Source organism: Oncorhynchus tshawytscha, linkage group LG32 (genome assembly GCF_018296145.1).
Source record: "Oncorhynchus tshawytscha isolate Ot180627B linkage group LG32, Otsh_v2.0, whole genome shotgun sequence".
In the NCBI taxonomy this organism is placed as follows: domain Eukaryota; kingdom Metazoa; phylum Chordata; class Actinopteri; order Salmoniformes; family Salmonidae; genus Oncorhynchus; species Oncorhynchus tshawytscha.
Genome location: NC_056460.1, coordinates 10,718,103 through 10,735,247, shown reverse-complemented (window position 1 = coordinate 10,735,247; position 17,145 = coordinate 10,718,103). Strand labels below are relative to the sequence as shown.

At 45.8% G+C, this 17,145-nt stretch overlaps 2 protein-coding genes across 4 annotated transcripts; one reads left to right on the top strand and one right to left on the bottom strand.

The window, feature by feature from the left end:
• Positions 1-20: 20 nt before the first annotated feature.
• Positions 21-13,598, bottom strand: LOC112245725 (lengsin-like). 2 transcript variants are annotated; one of them, XM_042310893.1, is made up of 4 exons: positions 13,483-13,598; positions 1,706-2,408; positions 1,400-1,563; positions 21-1,235 (listed from the first exon to the last, which is right to left on the bottom strand). In XM_042310893.1, exons 2-4 carry the CDS (start codon positions 2,364-2,366, stop codon positions 21-23), a joined length of 2,040 nt encoding a protein of 679 aa, XP_042166827.1. In that variant the 5' UTR covers positions 2,367-2,408; positions 13,483-13,598. The 2 variants fall into 2 exon arrangements, with proteins under 2 accessions (XP_042166827.1, XP_024269632.1); XM_024413864.2 differs by lacking the exon at positions 13,483-13,598 and adding an exon at positions 2,769-3,003.
• LOC112245727 (protein tyrosine phosphatase type IVA 1) lies at positions 12,964-17,131 on the top strand. 2 transcript variants are annotated; one of them, XM_024413867.2, is made up of 7 exons: positions 12,964-13,124; positions 14,194-14,403; positions 14,653-14,795; positions 15,008-15,100; positions 15,227-15,357; positions 15,633-15,707; positions 16,009-17,131. In XM_024413867.2, the coding sequence occupies exons 3-7, from the start codon at positions 14,691-14,693 to the stop codon at positions 16,124-16,126; spliced, it is 522 nt and encodes a 173-aa protein (XP_024269635.1). In that variant the 5' UTR covers positions 12,964-13,124; positions 14,194-14,403; positions 14,653-14,690; the 3' UTR covers positions 16,127-17,131. The 2 variants fall into 2 exon arrangements, with proteins under 2 accessions (XP_024269635.1, XP_024269634.1); XM_024413866.2 differs by having other exon boundaries at positions 14,194-14,795.
• The last annotated feature ends 14 nt before the right edge of the window (positions 17,132-17,145 follow it).

Sequence of the window (17,145 nt, the reverse complement as noted above, 5' to 3'; positions counted from 1 at the left end):
CTGTACAACATTGAGTACTTCTATATGAAATATTCCAGACATTTGTTCCTCTCTGCATCCAATTCTTCAGTCTCAATCTCAAATTGCTTCAGAGCAATAAAATACTGCACAAATGGTTCTCCCAGCGCTCCGCGAATCACATGGTCTTCGCTCAAAGCCACCAGAGCGTCTTCCAGCTTCACAGGGATGGAAAACTGCTGTTTCCCCAGCTGGGTGTGGGTGGAGGCCCTGGTCAGACCCGTCTCAGCCGCCAGGTTGCGTTTGATACCGTCCAGTCCTGCCGCCACGGTGGCCGCCAGCACCACGTATGGGTTAGCCATGGCCGAGCCCAGCTTGTTGTCGATATGCATCTCCCGCCCGCCGTGGCATTTTACATTGAAGGCGCTGCTGTTGTCATTGTAGCCGTAGGTGGCGTAGAGCACGTTGTGCTTGGGGTCTTTAACCTTCTTGGCGATGTGGCTGCGGCAGCTCAGCCCAGGGGAGAGCAGGCAGCTCAGGGCGGCAGAGTGGCTCAGGAGCCCCGCAAGCCACTTCCTGCCAATCTCCGACAGCTCCCCGCCGCCATGGTCCCCGGTGTGGAAGAGACTACGGCGGCCGTTGGCGTCCCAGAGAGAGTGGGAAAGCACCCCGGCATTGTACAGGCTGTCGTCGGTGAAGAAGCTGGCGATATAGCTGTGTTTCCTCGCCATCTCTTTGATGCCGGTACGGAACGTGAAGGCGGTGTCGGCGGCCGCGATGCCAAACTCCGGCCTCAGGTTGATCTCCATCTGGCCGGGCACCATGGCTGAGGCCAAACTGTCCACGTCGGCCCCCATGCAGTACATCCCATTCACCAGCTGCTGGAAGAAGGGCAGGTCGTGGTTGCTGGCCAGGGTGGTGGCGGGGAACAGAATGGTCTTGGGGCCCACCCTGTCGGGTGCTCCCAGGACACAGCACTCGTAGGTGAAGGAGGAGTACAGGGAGAAACCCATGCTCTGGAGCTGCCCCATCAGCTGCTTGGCAATGAGGCGGGGTGCGGTGCGCAGGGGGCTGCCGGTTATCATGCAGGGGTCACAGATGACCCGGGCCGTCTGCTCAGCCCAGGGCAGCACCCTGAAGGTCGACAGGTCTGGGATAAGCAACACGTCGCTGCTGAAGTTGGCAGGGTTGTTGGCGTGGTCCACCTCACAGCTCTTAGGGCTCAGGGTCAGCTCTAGGTAGCTTCTTGGCATCGGCACCCCGTACATTGCTTTCTCCTGTAAAGATTTAAAATAAATTTACATCATGGGATTTTTCCTATAGGCAAGCATAACCATTGAGCAACCATTTAAACAAATAGCATTATAACATTGTGGGTTGTCTCAATACACTATAGCTAGTATGTTTCAGGATGTTTGTGTACTGTGTGTGAGATGATTACATGAAAGAAGCGGACTGGCACTGTCTTAGACCTGGACACCCCATGGAGATCCGTGGCCTCGAAACGGACAAAGTTGATATTCTCCCGGACAATCTGCTGCTTGATGTGCTCCATGGCTGAGAAGCTCTGAGTCCCAGACTTATCCATGTTGTCTTTACTGTTATCTATGAGAACAAGAGCCAAAAGCAACTATCATGTCTGTAAAAAAAGATGTTCGCCCGTGATGGAACTACTGTATTAGCTACAAGTTCATTAAAAAAATGTAATAAAAGCTTTTTGATAAAACTAATCCCAAACCAGACTGACCTGTTTGTGAGTTCCAGGTCTCTCCACAGTTGGCATTACTGTTCTCGAACGTGGACGACCGAACTCCGGATTGCCTGTTTGCTCCAGTCACATCTGACGAGTCCATCCCGGAGCCAAGCTGGAGGGAGCTGCTGTCCCTGGACCTGGTGGACACCCTCCTGGAAGCATCAGAGTGGGGCTTGAAAGTGGTGAAGGAGGACTGGGACTCTGGACGTCCATCTCCTCTGTTGGTCCCATGCAGGTTGGTCCCATGCAGGTAGGTGTAAGGGGCTGGGCTTCCAGGACGCCTCCCCTCCTCCTTCCCCCGGGCACCAAGCATGGAACTATCCTTCAGGATACTCTTCAACTCATCCATGGTCTGTCGGGAGACCCCCACCTCGCTGTTGGACGCCCTTTGGCTGTAGGTGCAACCCTCTCTGGACCACTCCACCCTGGAGGGAGGGCCCTCATCCTGCCTGGGCCGGTCCCTCTCTGGAGACCCAGAGGGCCTGTGGGAGTGGGTAGAGGGGCTGATAGAGATGATGGTGGGGTGGTTTTCTGAGGGTCTGGGGCTGCTCACGTAGTCGGAGTGGTGGACTATGGACGGCCCCCCTCTGTCCCAGTCCACTGGGGCCACGTGTTTCCCACTCACCTTCACTCCCTTCTTCTTGCCCAGGCTCATTCCACTGCCATCTACCTGGTCTCTGAGCTTACTTGAGCCCTCCTGGAAACAACACCCAACCACCAAAAATATACAGTATTTTAAATACTTTTTCAAATATATTTATTATATAGTTATTAATAAACACATATATTTATGAATATATATATACACATTTGAATACTTACAACAAATAGATTACAATGAAATGAACCATGCATTTGTTACACCATATTAAAACAAAAGGAATGGAAAGGAACACATTTTTTTTACCATTTTCTTTTTCAATAGTGATGTTCTTTAAGATTATTCAATTCAGTTACCATTCATGAGCAAAAAAACAACAACAACGTTGTGTCCAAATCCAAAACACCATACTGGGATTTACAGGTCTAAAAAATATAAAAGAGCTAGAGATGTTACCTCGAGAACGAGATCCTCTGAGTCATGCATTCCTTTCATACTCATTTGTGAGTTTTGACCTGAGATTTGAGTGCCTTCATTTGAAACCAGAGCTATGCTCGCACATTTCTTTTATGGACAATTGGCACAATGGTGATGGATTGGAAAATTCTCTCACCACACCCATGAGCACTCCTGTTGGACACTGGTATCCACTGACAACTGGTAGAGACTGAAACACGTCTGCTTTCACCCCAGTGGCTATTAACATTGACAATTCAATATCCCTCTTTGTGTCAATGCAAAGGGAGGTGGAGACAAAAACACACAGCTCAGCTATTTTGTTTGTGCATCCAATCATGACACTCAGGCAGTTTCTAGAAAGATGCATTTTGTTCAAAAGTACTTTTTCTAGAATAATGAGAAACATTAACACATTTATCAGGCATCTATAATAGATGTTGTAACTCTAACTTTTTGCTGATATAAACTCTTTGATGGTAAAGAATTAGGCTACTGGCTGTGTTAAATAAAACTAGATTTGATATGGCTTCACAAAACCTTTATATCAAGACTGGGACCAAATATGTTCTCTTTTCTATAATAATTTCTATAATGAGATTAATTTATATTTAGATTAACTTGTGCAACATTGGCATAAGACCTAGATTGAATTTAGTGCTCATCCAGGACATTGTCACAACTTGATAACAACTTAATTACAATATTATTAAGATTATTATTAAGATTAATTATTACTATACTACTATATTATATCCTAAAATACTTTTCACTGAAATACCTAATAAGATAAATGTTTTAGTAATATAGACCGCAGTACAGCATAGCCTAGCTATAGCCTAATTATAAATACCTACAAAATAGTGCATTTTACCTGCTAAGATGTGTGCATCATGATGTTTACAATTCCGGTTACTCAACTTTTGAAAGAATAGCCTATTTGTTGCCACATAGGCCTAACAGGGCCTAAATTATGGTCGTCACTAGCTTCTATGAGAAGGACGCTAATTCCAGCCCGCAAATCGGATGTGAGCATTCCTGCATCTGCAGGAAGCCCTCTTTATACTTCTATTCGTCAATTTTTAAACTATAGTCTCAGTCGGTATTCAAGTAATAATAAGGAATTCTCCTCGACCACGCTCACAAATTGAGGAAAACCAACATTATGTCCTATTGACCCCCATTGTAAAAGAGGCAACATCCCCCCAAAAAAAAAATGCACTGTCATGTTAACAAGCAACATGTCCCAAAAACAGGACATGTCAAAGTAAAATGGACAATATGGAATGGACAATATGTTGTCCTGGAGTTCCACCCCATTGTCATGATCAGGGGTTTCAAGTTTGTATCCGTAAACTAGACGTCTTTTTTGGTGTTTTACAAATGGTAGGCTTACCACATATTTTATTTTATTTATTTCACCTTTATTTAACCAGGTAGGCAAGTTGAGAACAAGTTCTCATTTACAATTGCGACCTGGCCAAGATAAAGCAAAGCAGTTTGACACATACAACAACACAGAGTTACACATGGAGTAAAACAAACATACAGTCAATATTACAGTAGAAACAAGTCTATATACGATGTGAGCAAATGAGGTGAGATAAGGGAGGTAAAGGCAAAAAAAAGGCCATGGTGGCAAAGTAAATACAATATAGCAAGTAAAACACTGGAATGGTAGATTTGCAATGGAAGAATGTGCAAAGTAGAAATAAAGATAATGGGGTGCAAAGGAGCAAAATAAATAAATAAATTAAATACAGTAGGGAAAGAGGTAGTTGTTTGGGCTAAATTATAGGTGGTCTATGTACAGGTGCAGTAATCTGTGAGCTGCTCTGTCAGCTGGTGCTTAAAGCTAGTGAGGGAGATAAGTGTTTCCAGTTTCAGAGATTTTTGAAGTTCGTTCCAGTCATTGGCAGCAGAGAACTGGAAGGAGAGGCGGCCAAAGGAAGAATTGGTTTTGGGGGTGAGCGCGTGCTACAGGTGGGTGATGCTATGGTGACCAGCGAGCTGAGATAAGGGGGGACTTTACCTAGCAGGGTCTTGTAGATGACCTGGAGCCAGTGGGTTTGGTAACGAGTATGAAGCGAGGGCCAGCCAACGAGAGCGTACAGGTCGCAATGGTGGGTAGTATATGGGGCTTTGGTGACAAAACGGATGGCACTGTGATAGACTGCATCCAATTTGTTGAGTAGGGTACTGGAGGCTATTTTGTAAATGACATCGCCGAAGTCGAGGATTGGTAGGATGGTCAGTTTTACAAGGGTATGTTTGGCAGCATGAGTGAAGTTGCGAAATAGGAAGCCAATTCTAGATTTAATTTTGGATTGGAGATGTTTGATGTGGGTCTGGAAGGAGAGTTTACAGTCTAACCAGACACCTAGGTATTTGTAGTTGTCCACGTATTCTAAGTCAGAGCCGTCCAGAGTAGTGATGTTCGACAGGCGGGCAGGTGCAGGCAGCGATCGGTTGAAGAGCATGCATTTAGTTTTACTTGTATTTAAGAGCAATTGGAGGCCACGGAAGGAGAGTTGTATGGCATTGAAGCTTGCCTGGAGGGTTGTTTACACCGAGTCCAAAGAAGGGCCAGAAGTATACAGAATGGTGTCGTCTGCGTAGAGGTGGATCAGAGACTCACCAGCAGCAAGAGCGACATCATTTATGTATACAGAGAAGAGAGTCGGTTAAAGAATTGAACCCTGTGGCACCCCCATAGAGACTGCTAGAGGTCCGGTCAACAGACCCTCCGATTTGACACACTGAACTCTATCAGTGAAGTAGTTGGTGAACCAGGCGAGGCAATCATTTGAGAAACCAAGGCTGTCGAGTCTGCCGATGAGGATGTGGTGATTGACAGAGTCGAAAGCTTTTGCCACATCAATGAATACGGCTGCACAGTAATATTTCTTATCGATGGCGGTTAAGATATCGTTTAGGACCTTGAGCGTGGCTGAGGTGCACCCATGACCAGCTCTGAAACCAGATTGCATAGCAGAAAGGGTATGGTGAGATTCAAAATGGTCGGTAATCTGCTCGTTGACTTGGCTTTCGAAGACCTTAGAAAGGCAGGGTAGGACAGATATAGGTCTGTAGCAGTTTGGGTCAAGAGTGTCCCCCCCTTTGAAGAGGGGGATGACCGCAGCTGTAACGGTTTTCTAGTGGTGATGAAGGAGAGTCGGACCAAACTGCAGCGTGTCGATTGCGATCCATATTTATTAAACAAAACGTAAACACGACTAAACACTAAACACTACAAAACAATAAACGTAATGAAAACCGAAAACAGCCTATCTAGTGCAAACTAACAGAGAGTACAAGTAAGACACTAAGGACAATCACCCACGACAAACTCAAAGAATATGGCTGCCTAAATATGGTTCCCAATCAGAGACAACGATAAGCACCTGCCTCTGATTGAGAACCACTCCAGACAGCCATAGACCTTGCTAGACAACCCACTAAGCTACAATCCCAATACCACCACCAAAACCCCAAGACAAACACACCACAATTACAAAAACCCCATGCCACACCCTGGCCTGACCAAATACATAAAGATAAACACAAAATACTTTGACCAGGGCGTGACAGAACCCCCCTAAGGTGCGGACTCCCGAACGCACCTCAAAACAATAGGGAGGGTCCGGGTGGGCGTCTGTCCATGGTGGCGGCTCCGGCGCGGGACGTGGACCCCACTCCTTTAATGTCTTAGTCCCCTCTCCCTTCGTCCCTGGATAGTCCACCCTCGCCGCCGACCATGGCCTAGTAGTCCTCACCCAGAACCCCACTGGACTGAGGAGCAGATCGGGACTGAAGGACAGCTCGGGACCGAGGCAGCTCGGGACTGAGGGGAAGCTCGGGAGTGAGAGAAAGCTCAGGAGTGAGAGGAAGCTCAGGAGTGAGAGGAAGCTCAGGAGTGAGAGGAAGCTCAGGAGTGAGAGGAAGCTCAGGAGTGAGAGGAAGCTCAGGAGTGAGAGGAAGCTCAGGAGTGAGAGGAAGCTCAGGCCGGTAAATAGATCTACCAGCTCCTGGCTGGCTGGTGGTTTCAGCAGATCCTGTCTGACTGGCAGATCCTGGCTGACTGGCAGATCCTGGCTGACTGGCAGATCTGGAAGAGTCTGGTTGACTGGCAGATCTGGAAGAGTCAGGTTGACTGGCAGATCTGGAAGAGTCTGGTTGACTGGCAGATCTGGAAGAGTCTGGCTGACTGGCAGATCTGGAAGAGTCTGGCTGACTGGCAGATCTGGAAGAGTCTGGCTGACTGGCAGATCTGGAAGAGTCTGGCTGACTGGCAGATCTGGAAGAGTCTGGCTGACTGGCAGATCTGGAAGAGTCTGGCTGACTGGCAGATCTGGCGGCGCTGGGCAGACTGGCGGCGCTGGGCAGACTGGCGACGCTGGGCAGACTGACGACGCTGGGCAGACTGGCGGTGCTGGGCAGACTGGCGGTGCTGGGCAGACGCTGGGCAGACTGCAGACTGGGCGCTGGGCAGAGCGCTGGGCAGACTGGGGGCACTGGCGGCGCTGGGCAGACTGGCGGCACTAGCTGCTCCATATAGGCTGACAGCTCTGGCGGCTTCTTACAGACTGACCGCTCTGGCGGCTCCGTGCTGACTGGCAGCTCCTTGCAGACTGGCAGCTCCTTACAGACTGACAGCTCCGTGCAGACTGACAGCTCCGTGCAGACTGGCAGCTCCTTGCAGACTGGCAGCTCCATGCAGACTGGCAGCTCCATGCAGACTGGCAGCTCCATGCAGACTGGCAGCTCCATGCAGACTGGCTGCTCTATGCAGATTGACATCTCTGGCTGCTTCATGCAGACTGACAGCTCTGGCTGCTCCATGTAGACTGGCTGCTTCATGCAGACTGGCAGCTCGGGCTGCTTCATGTAGACTGACAGCTCTGGCTGCTCCATGCGGACTGACAGCTCTGGCTGCTCCATGTAGACTGACTGCTTCATGCAGACTGGCAGCTCGGGCTGCTTCATGTAGACTGACAGCTCTGGCTGCTCCATGTGGACTGACAGCTCTGGCTGCTCCATGCGGACTGACAGCTCTGGCTGCTCCATGCGGACTGACAGCTCTGGCTGCTCCATGCGGACTGACAGCTCTGGCTGCTCCATGCGGACTGACAGCTCTGGCTGCTCCATGCGGACTGACAGCTCTGGCTGCTCCATGTGGACTGACAGCTCTGGCTGCTCCATGCGGACTGACAGCTCTGGCTGCTCCATGCGGACTGGCAGCTCTGGCTGCTCCATGCAGACTGACAGCTCTGGCTGCTCCATGCGGACTGGCTGCTTCATGCAGACTGGCAGCGCGGGCTGCTTCATGTAGACTGACAGCTCTGGCTGCTTCATGCAGACTGGCAGCTCTGGCTGCGCTGAACAGGCGGGAGACTCCGGCAGCGCTGGAGATGAGGAAAGCTCTAACAGCGCTAGATAGGCGGGAGACTCCGGCAGCGCAGGAGAGGAGAAAGGCTCCGACAGCGCTGGAGAGGCGAGGCGCACTGTAGGCCTGATGCGTGGTGCTGGTACTGGTGGTACTGGACCGAGGACACGCACAGGAAGCCTGGTGCGGGGAGCTGCTACCGGAGGGCTGGGGTGTGGAGGTGGTACTGGATAGACCGGACCGTGCAGGCGCACTGGAGCTCTTGAGCACCGAGCCTGCCCAACCTTACCTGGTTGAATGCTCCCGGTTGCCCTGCCAGTGCGGCGAGGTGGAATAGCCTGCACTGGGCTATGCAGGCGAACCGGAGACACCGAGCGCAAGGCTGGTGCCATGTAAGCCGGCCCAAGGAGACGCACTGGGGACCAGATGCGTAGAGCCGGCTTCATGGCATTTGGCTCGACGCTCAATCTAGCCCGGCCGATACGCGGAGCTGGAATATACCGAACCGGGCTGTGCACCCGCACTGGAGACACCGTGCGCTCCACAGCATAACACGGTGCCTGCCCGGTCTCTCCAGCCCCGGTAAGCACAGGGAGTTTGCGCAGGTCTCCTACCTGGCATAGCTATACTCCCTGTAAGCCCCCAAGAAATTTTGGGGCTGACTCCCGGGCTTTCTTGCCAACCGTGTTCCCTCGTATCGCCGGCTCCTCTCTCCGGCTGCCTCTGCTCTCCTAAGTGCCTCCACCTGTTCCCATGGAAGGCGATCCCTTCCCGCCAGGATCTCCTCCCATGTGTAGCAACCCTTGCCATCCAATATATCGTCCCATGTCCAATCCTCATTGCGCCGCTGTTGCTGCCTTTGTTGCCTCTCCTCTTTCGGCTGCTCCTGCCTGTTGACACGCCGCTTGGTCCGTTGGTGGTGGGTGATTCTGTAACGGTTTTCTAGTGGTGATGAAGGAGAGTCGGACCAAACTGCAGCGTGTCGATTGCGATCCATATTTATTAAACAAAACGTAAACACGACTAAACACTAAACACTACAAAACAATAAACGTAATGAAAACCGAAAACAGCCTATCTAGTGCAAACTAACAGAGAGTACAAGTAAGACACTAAGGACAATCACCCACGACAAACTCAAAGAATATGGCTGCCTAAATATGGTTCCCAATCAGAGACAACGATAAGCACCTGCCTCTGATTGAGAACCACTCCAGACAGCCATAGACCTTGCTAGACAACCCACTAAGCTACAATCCCAATACCACCACCAAAACCCCAAGACAAACACACCACAATTACAAAAACCCCATGCCACACCCTGGCCTGACCAAATACATAAAGATAAACACAAAATACTTTGACCAGGGCGTGACAGCAGCTGCTTTCCAATCTTTGGGAATCTCAGATGACACGAAAAAGAGGTTGAACAGGCTAGTAATAGGGGTGGCAACAATTTCGGCAGATAATTTTAGAAAGAAAGGGTCCAGATTGTCTAGCCCGACTGATTTGTAGGGGTCCAGATTTTGCCGCTCTTTCAGAACATCAGCTGACTGGATTTGGGAGAAGGAGAAATGGGGAAGGCTTGGGCGAGTTGCTATGGGGGGTGCAGTGCTGTTGACTGGGGTAGGGGTAGCCAGGTTGAAAGCATGGCCCGCCGTAGAAAAATGCTTATTGAAATTCTCAATTATAGTGGATTTATCGGTGGTGACAGTGTTTCCTATCTTCAGTGCAGTGTGCAGCTGGGAGGAGGTGTTCTTATTCTCCATGGACTTTACAGTGTTCAAACTTTTTTGAGTTAGTGTTGCAGGAAGCAAATTTCTGCTTAAAAAAGCTAGCCTTGGCTTTTCTAACTGCCTGTGTATATTGGTTTCTAGCTTCCCTGAAAAGCTGCATATCACGGGGGCTGTTCGATGCTAATGCAGAACACCATAGGATGTTTTTGTGTTGGTTGAGGGCAGTCAGGTCTGGGGAGAACCAAGGGCTATATCTGTTCCTGGTTCTAATTTTCTTGAATGGGGCATGCTTATTTAAGATGGTTAGGAAGGCATTTAAATAAAAAAAAACAGGCATTCTCTACTGACGGGATGAGATCAATATCCTTCCAGGATACCCCGGCCAGGTTGATTAGAAAGGCCTGCTCGCTGAAGTGTTTCAGGGAGCGTTTGACAGTAATGAGTGGAGGTCGTTTGACCGCTGACCCATTACGGATGCAGGCAATGAGGCAGTGATCGCTGAGATCTTGGTTGAAGACAGCAGAGGTGTATTTAGAGGGCAAGTTGGTTAGGATGATATCTATGAGGGTGTCCGTGTTTACGGTTTTGGGGAGGTACCTGGTAGGTTCATTGATCATTTGTGTGAGATTGAGGGCATCAAGCTTAGATTGTACGGTGGCTGGGGTGTTAAGCATGTTCCAGTTTAGGTCACCTAGCACCACGAGCTCTGAAGATAGATGGGGGGCAATCAGTTCACATATGGTGTCCAGAGCACAGCTGGGGGCAGAGGGTGGTCTATATCAGGTGGCAACGTTGAGAGACTTGTTTTTAGAGAGGTGGATTTTTAAAAGTAGAAGTTCAAATTGTTTGGGTACAGACCTGGATATTAGGACAGAACTCTGCAGGCTATCTATGCAGTAGATTGCAACACCACCCCCTTTGGCAGTTCTATCTTGTCTGATAATGTTGTAGTTAGGGATGAAAATGTCAGAATTTTTGGTGGTCTTCCTAAGCCAGGATTCAGACACAGCTAGAACATCCGGGTTGGCAGAGTGTGCTAAAGCAGTGAATTAAACAAACTTAGGGAGGAGGCTTCTAATGTTAACATGCAGGAAACCAAGGCTATTACGGTTACAGAAGTCATCAAAAGAGAGTGCCTGGGGAATAGGAGTGGAGCTAGGCACTGCAGGGCCTGGATTCACCTCTACATCACCAGAGGAAAAGAGGAGGAGTAGGATAAGGGTACGGCTAAAAGCAATGAGAATTGGTCGTCTAGAACGTCTGGAACAGAGAGTAAAAGGAGGTTTCTGGGGGCGATGAAATAGCTTCAAGGTATAATGTACAGACAAAGGTATGGTAGGATGTGAATACAGTGGAGGTAAACCTAGGTATTGAGTGATGATGAGAGAGATATTGTCTCTGGGCTACAGTTGCACACTATTGGCTTCTGTAGCCACAAAGTCATAAACATTTTTATACGATTTCTCAGCTTTATAGGTGAACAGTCAAAATCATGTTTTTCATGAAATTGGATGATAGTTGAAGGAAGCCAGATCAAAGTATGATGACCAAAGTATGAAAAATGACTGTTGCCGCTACATTGATCAAGTTTGATCATAAAGTTACTGGTCCCCTCCGCCCCTCCCCCCATGTCAAACACTATTCATTACTAAGAAGAAAAGGTGACATCACCTTAACTCTCATTTTAGTACACCAACGGTAACATGATATTCTCTTACCTAATTTAAACAAGTACCGCTTGTAACCAACGATGGAGAAGGCGTGTTTGCAGAGGAGCATGGTTTATCTAGCTAGATAGCTACTCTACTCGTGCCAAAGTATGACCGTAGGGTGTCAGCAAATATAATTAAAAGTTTACCCTATTCATCTATGGCACAGATACTTATGCACCGAACAGAAATATAAACGCAACAATTTCAACAATTTTACTGAACTACAGTTCATATGATTAAATCAGTCAATTGAGATAAATTCATTACGCCTTAATCTATGGATTTCACATGACTGGGCAGGGGCGCAGTCATCGGTGGGCCTGGGAGGGCATAGGCCCACCCACATGGGAGCCAGGCCAAGTCAATTAGAATTCGTTTTTCCCCACAAAAGGGCTTTATTAGAGACAGAAATACTCCTCAGTTTCATCAGGTGTCACCCGTCCAATGATCATGCTGTTTAATCAGCTTTGTCGATATGCCATACCTGTCAGGTGGATGGATTATCTTGGCAAAGAGAAATGCTCACTAACAGGGATGCAGACAAATATGTGCACAAATTTGGAGAGAAATAAGATTTTTGTGCGTATGGAACATTTCTGGGATCTTTTATTTCAGCTCCCCTTTCATCTGTGTCAGGTGTAAGCTAGTTCCTGGCTAGCTAGATCTTCAGCCAGCATGGAACAAAAGGGGTGAGGGTTGTTCAAAACTCTGACGCAGTTGTCAAGTCAAGACATCCGTCAGTGCTGCTGTGAACCGCATCATAAGAGACATGCCAAATGGGATAATAAAAATAGATATCTTTGATGCAAATTCAGTGTTGTTGCAATTTCAATGTTGTTGCTTTGTGTATCACCAAATTTGCTTGAGATGATTTTACTGCAACACTGCTCAATGCATCCAAGTTGCTTGACATAGGCGTTTCAAAGAGCTGTCAGTCAAGGCGAGCTCATGAATATAAATCCACCCCACTTAGCCTGTCTTTTCAAACTTCATGGTAGTTAGCCTTGAGATAAAAAAAAGTACTTTTCCTAGGCTGTCATTGAAAAAATAAGAATTTGTACTTAACTGACTTTCAAAGTTAAATAAAGGTAAAATAAAAAATAAATCCCTTAAATCCTTAAATTAAGACCAAAAAGCAACAAAAAAATAGCTTATTTTGACTTTGTGGCTGTGAAAGCTATTGGAAACCCTAAATGATAAGCACTTTATAGTCAATAATCAGGAATCCTTATTAAGTATTCAAACAGAGGTGAATAAAACTGAATAGTTGTCTTTTTTTGCGCAGGACTACAACTTGATCCCAGAGAACATGCACAGTTTGTAGGCTTTCTAGGGTGGGGTTTCAAGAGAGCTCTGAATAGTGATTGTCCATTTTCCTTGCGTCGTACTAGTCGAGTAGACGCCGGCTCCGCACGGAGGAATTGCCTTGACTGTATGGTGCAAAACCATTTAATATATTTACTTATTTTTAGGGACCGGCTGTATGATTAAGCTACAATCTTCAATGAGTAAGCATATCCCAGTAAGTGTCAATTTTCATTTAGCAATATTTTGTTACATTTTAGCTACTCGTGTGGTAATTCTGTATCAACTGCTCTTCAATTTGTCAAATGTTAAATCTCGGGCCTCTTCGACACATACTTTGTTGTCTTTGTGAAATTGATACATCTGAGTTTTTCCTATGATTAACGGTATGTCAAAGGTGTATACGAAATTAAATAGGCTTTGCCGTTAGATTACCATTTTATTCGAGTAAAACGAGGTGGTGGGTTGCCTTTGAGATCCATTTTCGACGTAGCTATTACCGTCGTATAAAATTTACGCATTTTTCTTATGAACTTGTCAGCAATATCATTGACAGTTTCTATAATCATTCTTACCTTAATTAACTCTAGTTTACTTAAACGAGGCGCTAAATACCTCACTATTCAACATTTCGTTTCTCTTAATCCAATGGACATTTACAAGCGCTCGGCTATGAGGCCTCTATACCGGTGATGGCGCCGTCTGCCCTCACAAAGGACAGTTTATTGAAATCCTCTTTCGTCATACTTATGTCAATTTCGGTTTGTTTGGGGTTTTGTCGTTGGACTGACGTCTAGGTTTGACGTCATTGTAATGTCTCTTAATTAAAGATTTTACAGCCGGAGAATATCGGATTAACTATCCATACTTCAAACAGTTTTTGGAGCACTAGCCAGAGAAAAACATATATGCAATGCTTAGGGCTTGTGGCAAAAAAAAATAGCTTTGCTGAAATTCTAACAAATCTTTCCTTCCGTCAACGAGGCATATAGTAGGCTTAATATGTAGATATTGGTACTTTTTGTATGCAATTATAAAGAGAAATAATATGTAGAGAGTTGAACTGTGACCTACGTAGGCTTTAGTAAGCTACATCCATCCTTCACACATTGGCAGTCATGTTAGACCCATAAATTTAGACCTATGGTTAGACCAGATCTGGGCTGAACAAGAGCAGCAATTATGTGTTTCCATAACCTTCGCTTTTTCAATTGTTTTAGCCATTTCCCCCTTGAGTTTAGAGGCCTTGTATCTTACTCCCTCCTCCTCCCCCTCATCTCTTGCAGCAGTTCTGTGGTGTTCTGGGTCACACATTTATGGAGTTTCTGAAGGGCAGTGGGGACTACTGCCAGGCACAGCACGCAGCTGCCTATGCAGACGAGTGAACAGCAGAACTCACCTCCTCTCCGAACACATTGGACCCACAGGAGGAGGATCTGAAACGTTGGCAGGATCAGGACACCTCCTAACCTACCAGCAGAACGAGCCTGGATGGGGTAACTCTACCTGCTGCACACTGCCCTCGTTGGCTTCTGCCTGGTCAGAATCAAGGGGGAACCTGTCTTGTTTTCCCAAACGAGAAGGGGTTTGATTTTGGTTGTCCACACCCTTTTTTCTGTCAAATCTGACCTCCTTTCGCCCCATATTCTTCTTTAGCCCACTGGTCACGGTGTATTTTTATTGCGGGAATATAGTTTGACATTTTGTTGATATTACCTCTCCCTCTAAATAAGTGTTTTCGTTAGATTGTTTTGTGGAAGATCTCGTTTTTCCGTCTGTCACCATGGCGCGTATGAACCGACCTGCCCCCGTGGAGATCACCTACAAAAACATGAGGTTCCTCATTACCCACAATCCAACCAATGCCACTTTGAATAAATTCATTGAGGTGAGCCCTCACATCATTAACACAGTGACGATATCTGAAATTAATTTTGTTATAAAACGTAATGAATGTTCTGGATTCTCATAGGTAGTCCCTCTCTTCCATAGTTTAAAGGGTCTGTTTAGAAAATATGAATGTTTTCCCTGTGTAGTATGTCAAATGTACAATGGCATATGTTGCAGGTCATATGAAAATAAACGTATGTTCTTCTACAGGAACTGAAGAAATATGGAGTGACCACCGTTGTGAGAGTATGTGAGGCCACCTATGATTCCACCTTGGTGGGGAAAGAGGGAATACAGGTTCTGGTAAGCTTCAACATCACTGTTTACATCTCCAATGCAGTACTCATTTACTACTATGTTACTACCGTCTTTGTTTTGGTTTCTGAGAAAGAGGGCAGATGAACTGATTTCCCTCTCCTCCACCAATAGGATTGGGCGTTTGATGATGGAGCTCCTCCCTCTAACCAGATTGTTGATGATTGGTTGAACCTCCTGAAGACGAAGTTTAGGGAGGAGCCGGGTTGCTGCATTGCTGTCCACTGTGTAGCTGGCCTTGGGAGGTAAACTAGTCTTTTTATTTCCCCTCTTAGTATAGAAACATGTATAATCATGTAACAAGGATTTTAAAACGTGTAACAAGGATTTTAAAACGTGTAATAAGTATTTATATTCAGAATTGTGTTAGCTTGATGATGCTAGTTCTTTGGTAAGAATGCCACAACAACGATTGGCAATAATACACCGTATTAAAAAGTCCCATAGTACCCTAACTGCCTTTGTCAACTTTTCTTCTGAGTATTTACCCATGTGGTTTTTTGTGTGTTGTACTTACTAGAGCCCCTGTCATGGTTGCCCTGGCTTTGATTGAATGTGGGATGAAATATGAAGACGCTGTCCAGTTCATCCGGCAGTAAGTCTGATGCAAATATACTTTCATGTAGATCTCTATATACTGGTAGCTGCAGCATCTTAAAATGGAGGCTAAAACACATTGTTTTGAAATAATCGGACTGAGCTGCAATTGAGAAGTTGACAGTTGAAATTGCGTTACATGTGCCTCAACCCTTTGTACAGTGTAAGTACATTGTAACAGTGGGTCATCTTTCATTCAAAAGGGGAAGCTAGTCTATAAAACCCACTGTTTTGAATGAATATCACTGGCCTGTAAATGTAGATGACGTGAGACGGCGATGTATTTTCTCTCGTAACAGGAAGCGTCGCGGAGCGTTCAACAGCAAGCAGCTTTTCTACCTGGAGAAGTATCGTCCAAAGATGCGCCTGCGCTTCAAAGACTCCAACGGCCACCGCAACAACTGCTGCATCCAGTAGTAAAGCCAACTAACTCATAGTCCATGCCAACAATGCCCCTATAAAAATACATTCATTTCTTTATCTTATCTACCTGGCAGGCTTGTTTTTTTTTTGTAAATCCATTGTGTTAAAGTATTTCCACCGGAAATTCATTCGTAAATAATTCAAGTTTTCCCTTCTCAATTAAAAAAATGTCAAGTGTCAAAAAAAAGAAGAAGAGGTTAGTTAGTGAACAAGTGACAGTGAGTGAGTGTTCTCTATGTGTGCCCTTGGAATTGGAAAGGAGCACAGCCAGTGAAGTAATTTTGTGAACATCCAGATGTTGATTTATACATGTTGAACACAGCCCAAGGTTTTAATTGGCAAGGGTGCTTATTACTTAAAAAAATAACATTTTTAAAAAAGTACTGTAATGATGATTTAACATGAGTAGTTAGGTATCCCTTTAAATTTTATGATTCAGCTCGATACTGAATAGAAAGATGTATGCCTTCCTCCACATGGTTAAAACTTGAAATGCCTTACAATTAAAATGGAACAAAAAAGGCAATCGAGTGGGTTTGTCATCCACTACATTAGAAAAGGTGTTTCTTTTTTTACTTGGAACAAAAGAATGTTGCCTTTGTCTTGTGCAGGACGTCTACACACTTAAGTCCTTTCAGTAACTATTTTTAATATGAAATGCTTAATTGTTGCAATATTTGTTTATTGAAAGTCTGGGACCTTTTATTTTTTTATTTTCTCTTATCAAATCTCGTTGATTAATTACTGCCATGTCCAAAATGTGATTTGTGTTTTTTCGCTTTGAAACTGGACTTCAACGTCTGCGATATTTTGTATGCCTTTTTATTTTGATGTGCGTAACTTAATACTTGGATACTTGATGATTTATGTATTTGAAAATGTGTATTATTAGGTTGGCTATTTATACTATCAATGGATGTGTGTTTTAGTACTGTGAGCAACAAATTGTAACTGTTCACCAACTTGTAAGAGTACATTAAAATGATACACTGAAAACAAGGTTTTGAATGGCA

Bases quoted from the DNA above. Each gene is read 5' to 3' on its own strand.
- LOC112245725 (XM_024413864.2), bottom strand. From the start codon at position 2,813: ATGAGTATGAAAGGAATGCATGACTCAGAGGATCTCGTTCTCGAG. The intron at 1,564-1,705 runs GTCAGTCTGGTT...TTGTTCTCATAG, and splicing joins GACCTGGAACTCACAAACAG to ATAACAGTAAAGACAACATG. The intron at 1,236-1,399 runs GTAATCATCTCA...AAATCTTTACAG, and splicing joins TGCCAGTCCGCTTCTTTCAT to GAGAAAGCAATGTACGGGGT.
- LOC112245727 (XM_024413867.2), top strand. From the start codon at position 14,691: ATGGCGCGTATGAACCGACCTGCCCCCGTGGAGATCACCTACAAAAAC. The intron at 14,796-15,007 runs GTGAGCCCTCAC...GTTCTTCTACAG, and splicing joins CTTTGAATAAATTCATTGAG to GAACTGAAGAAATATGGAGT. The intron at 15,358-15,632 runs GTAAACTAGTCT...TGTACTTACTAG, and splicing joins TGTGTAGCTGGCCTTGGGAG to AGCCCCTGTCATGGTTGCCC.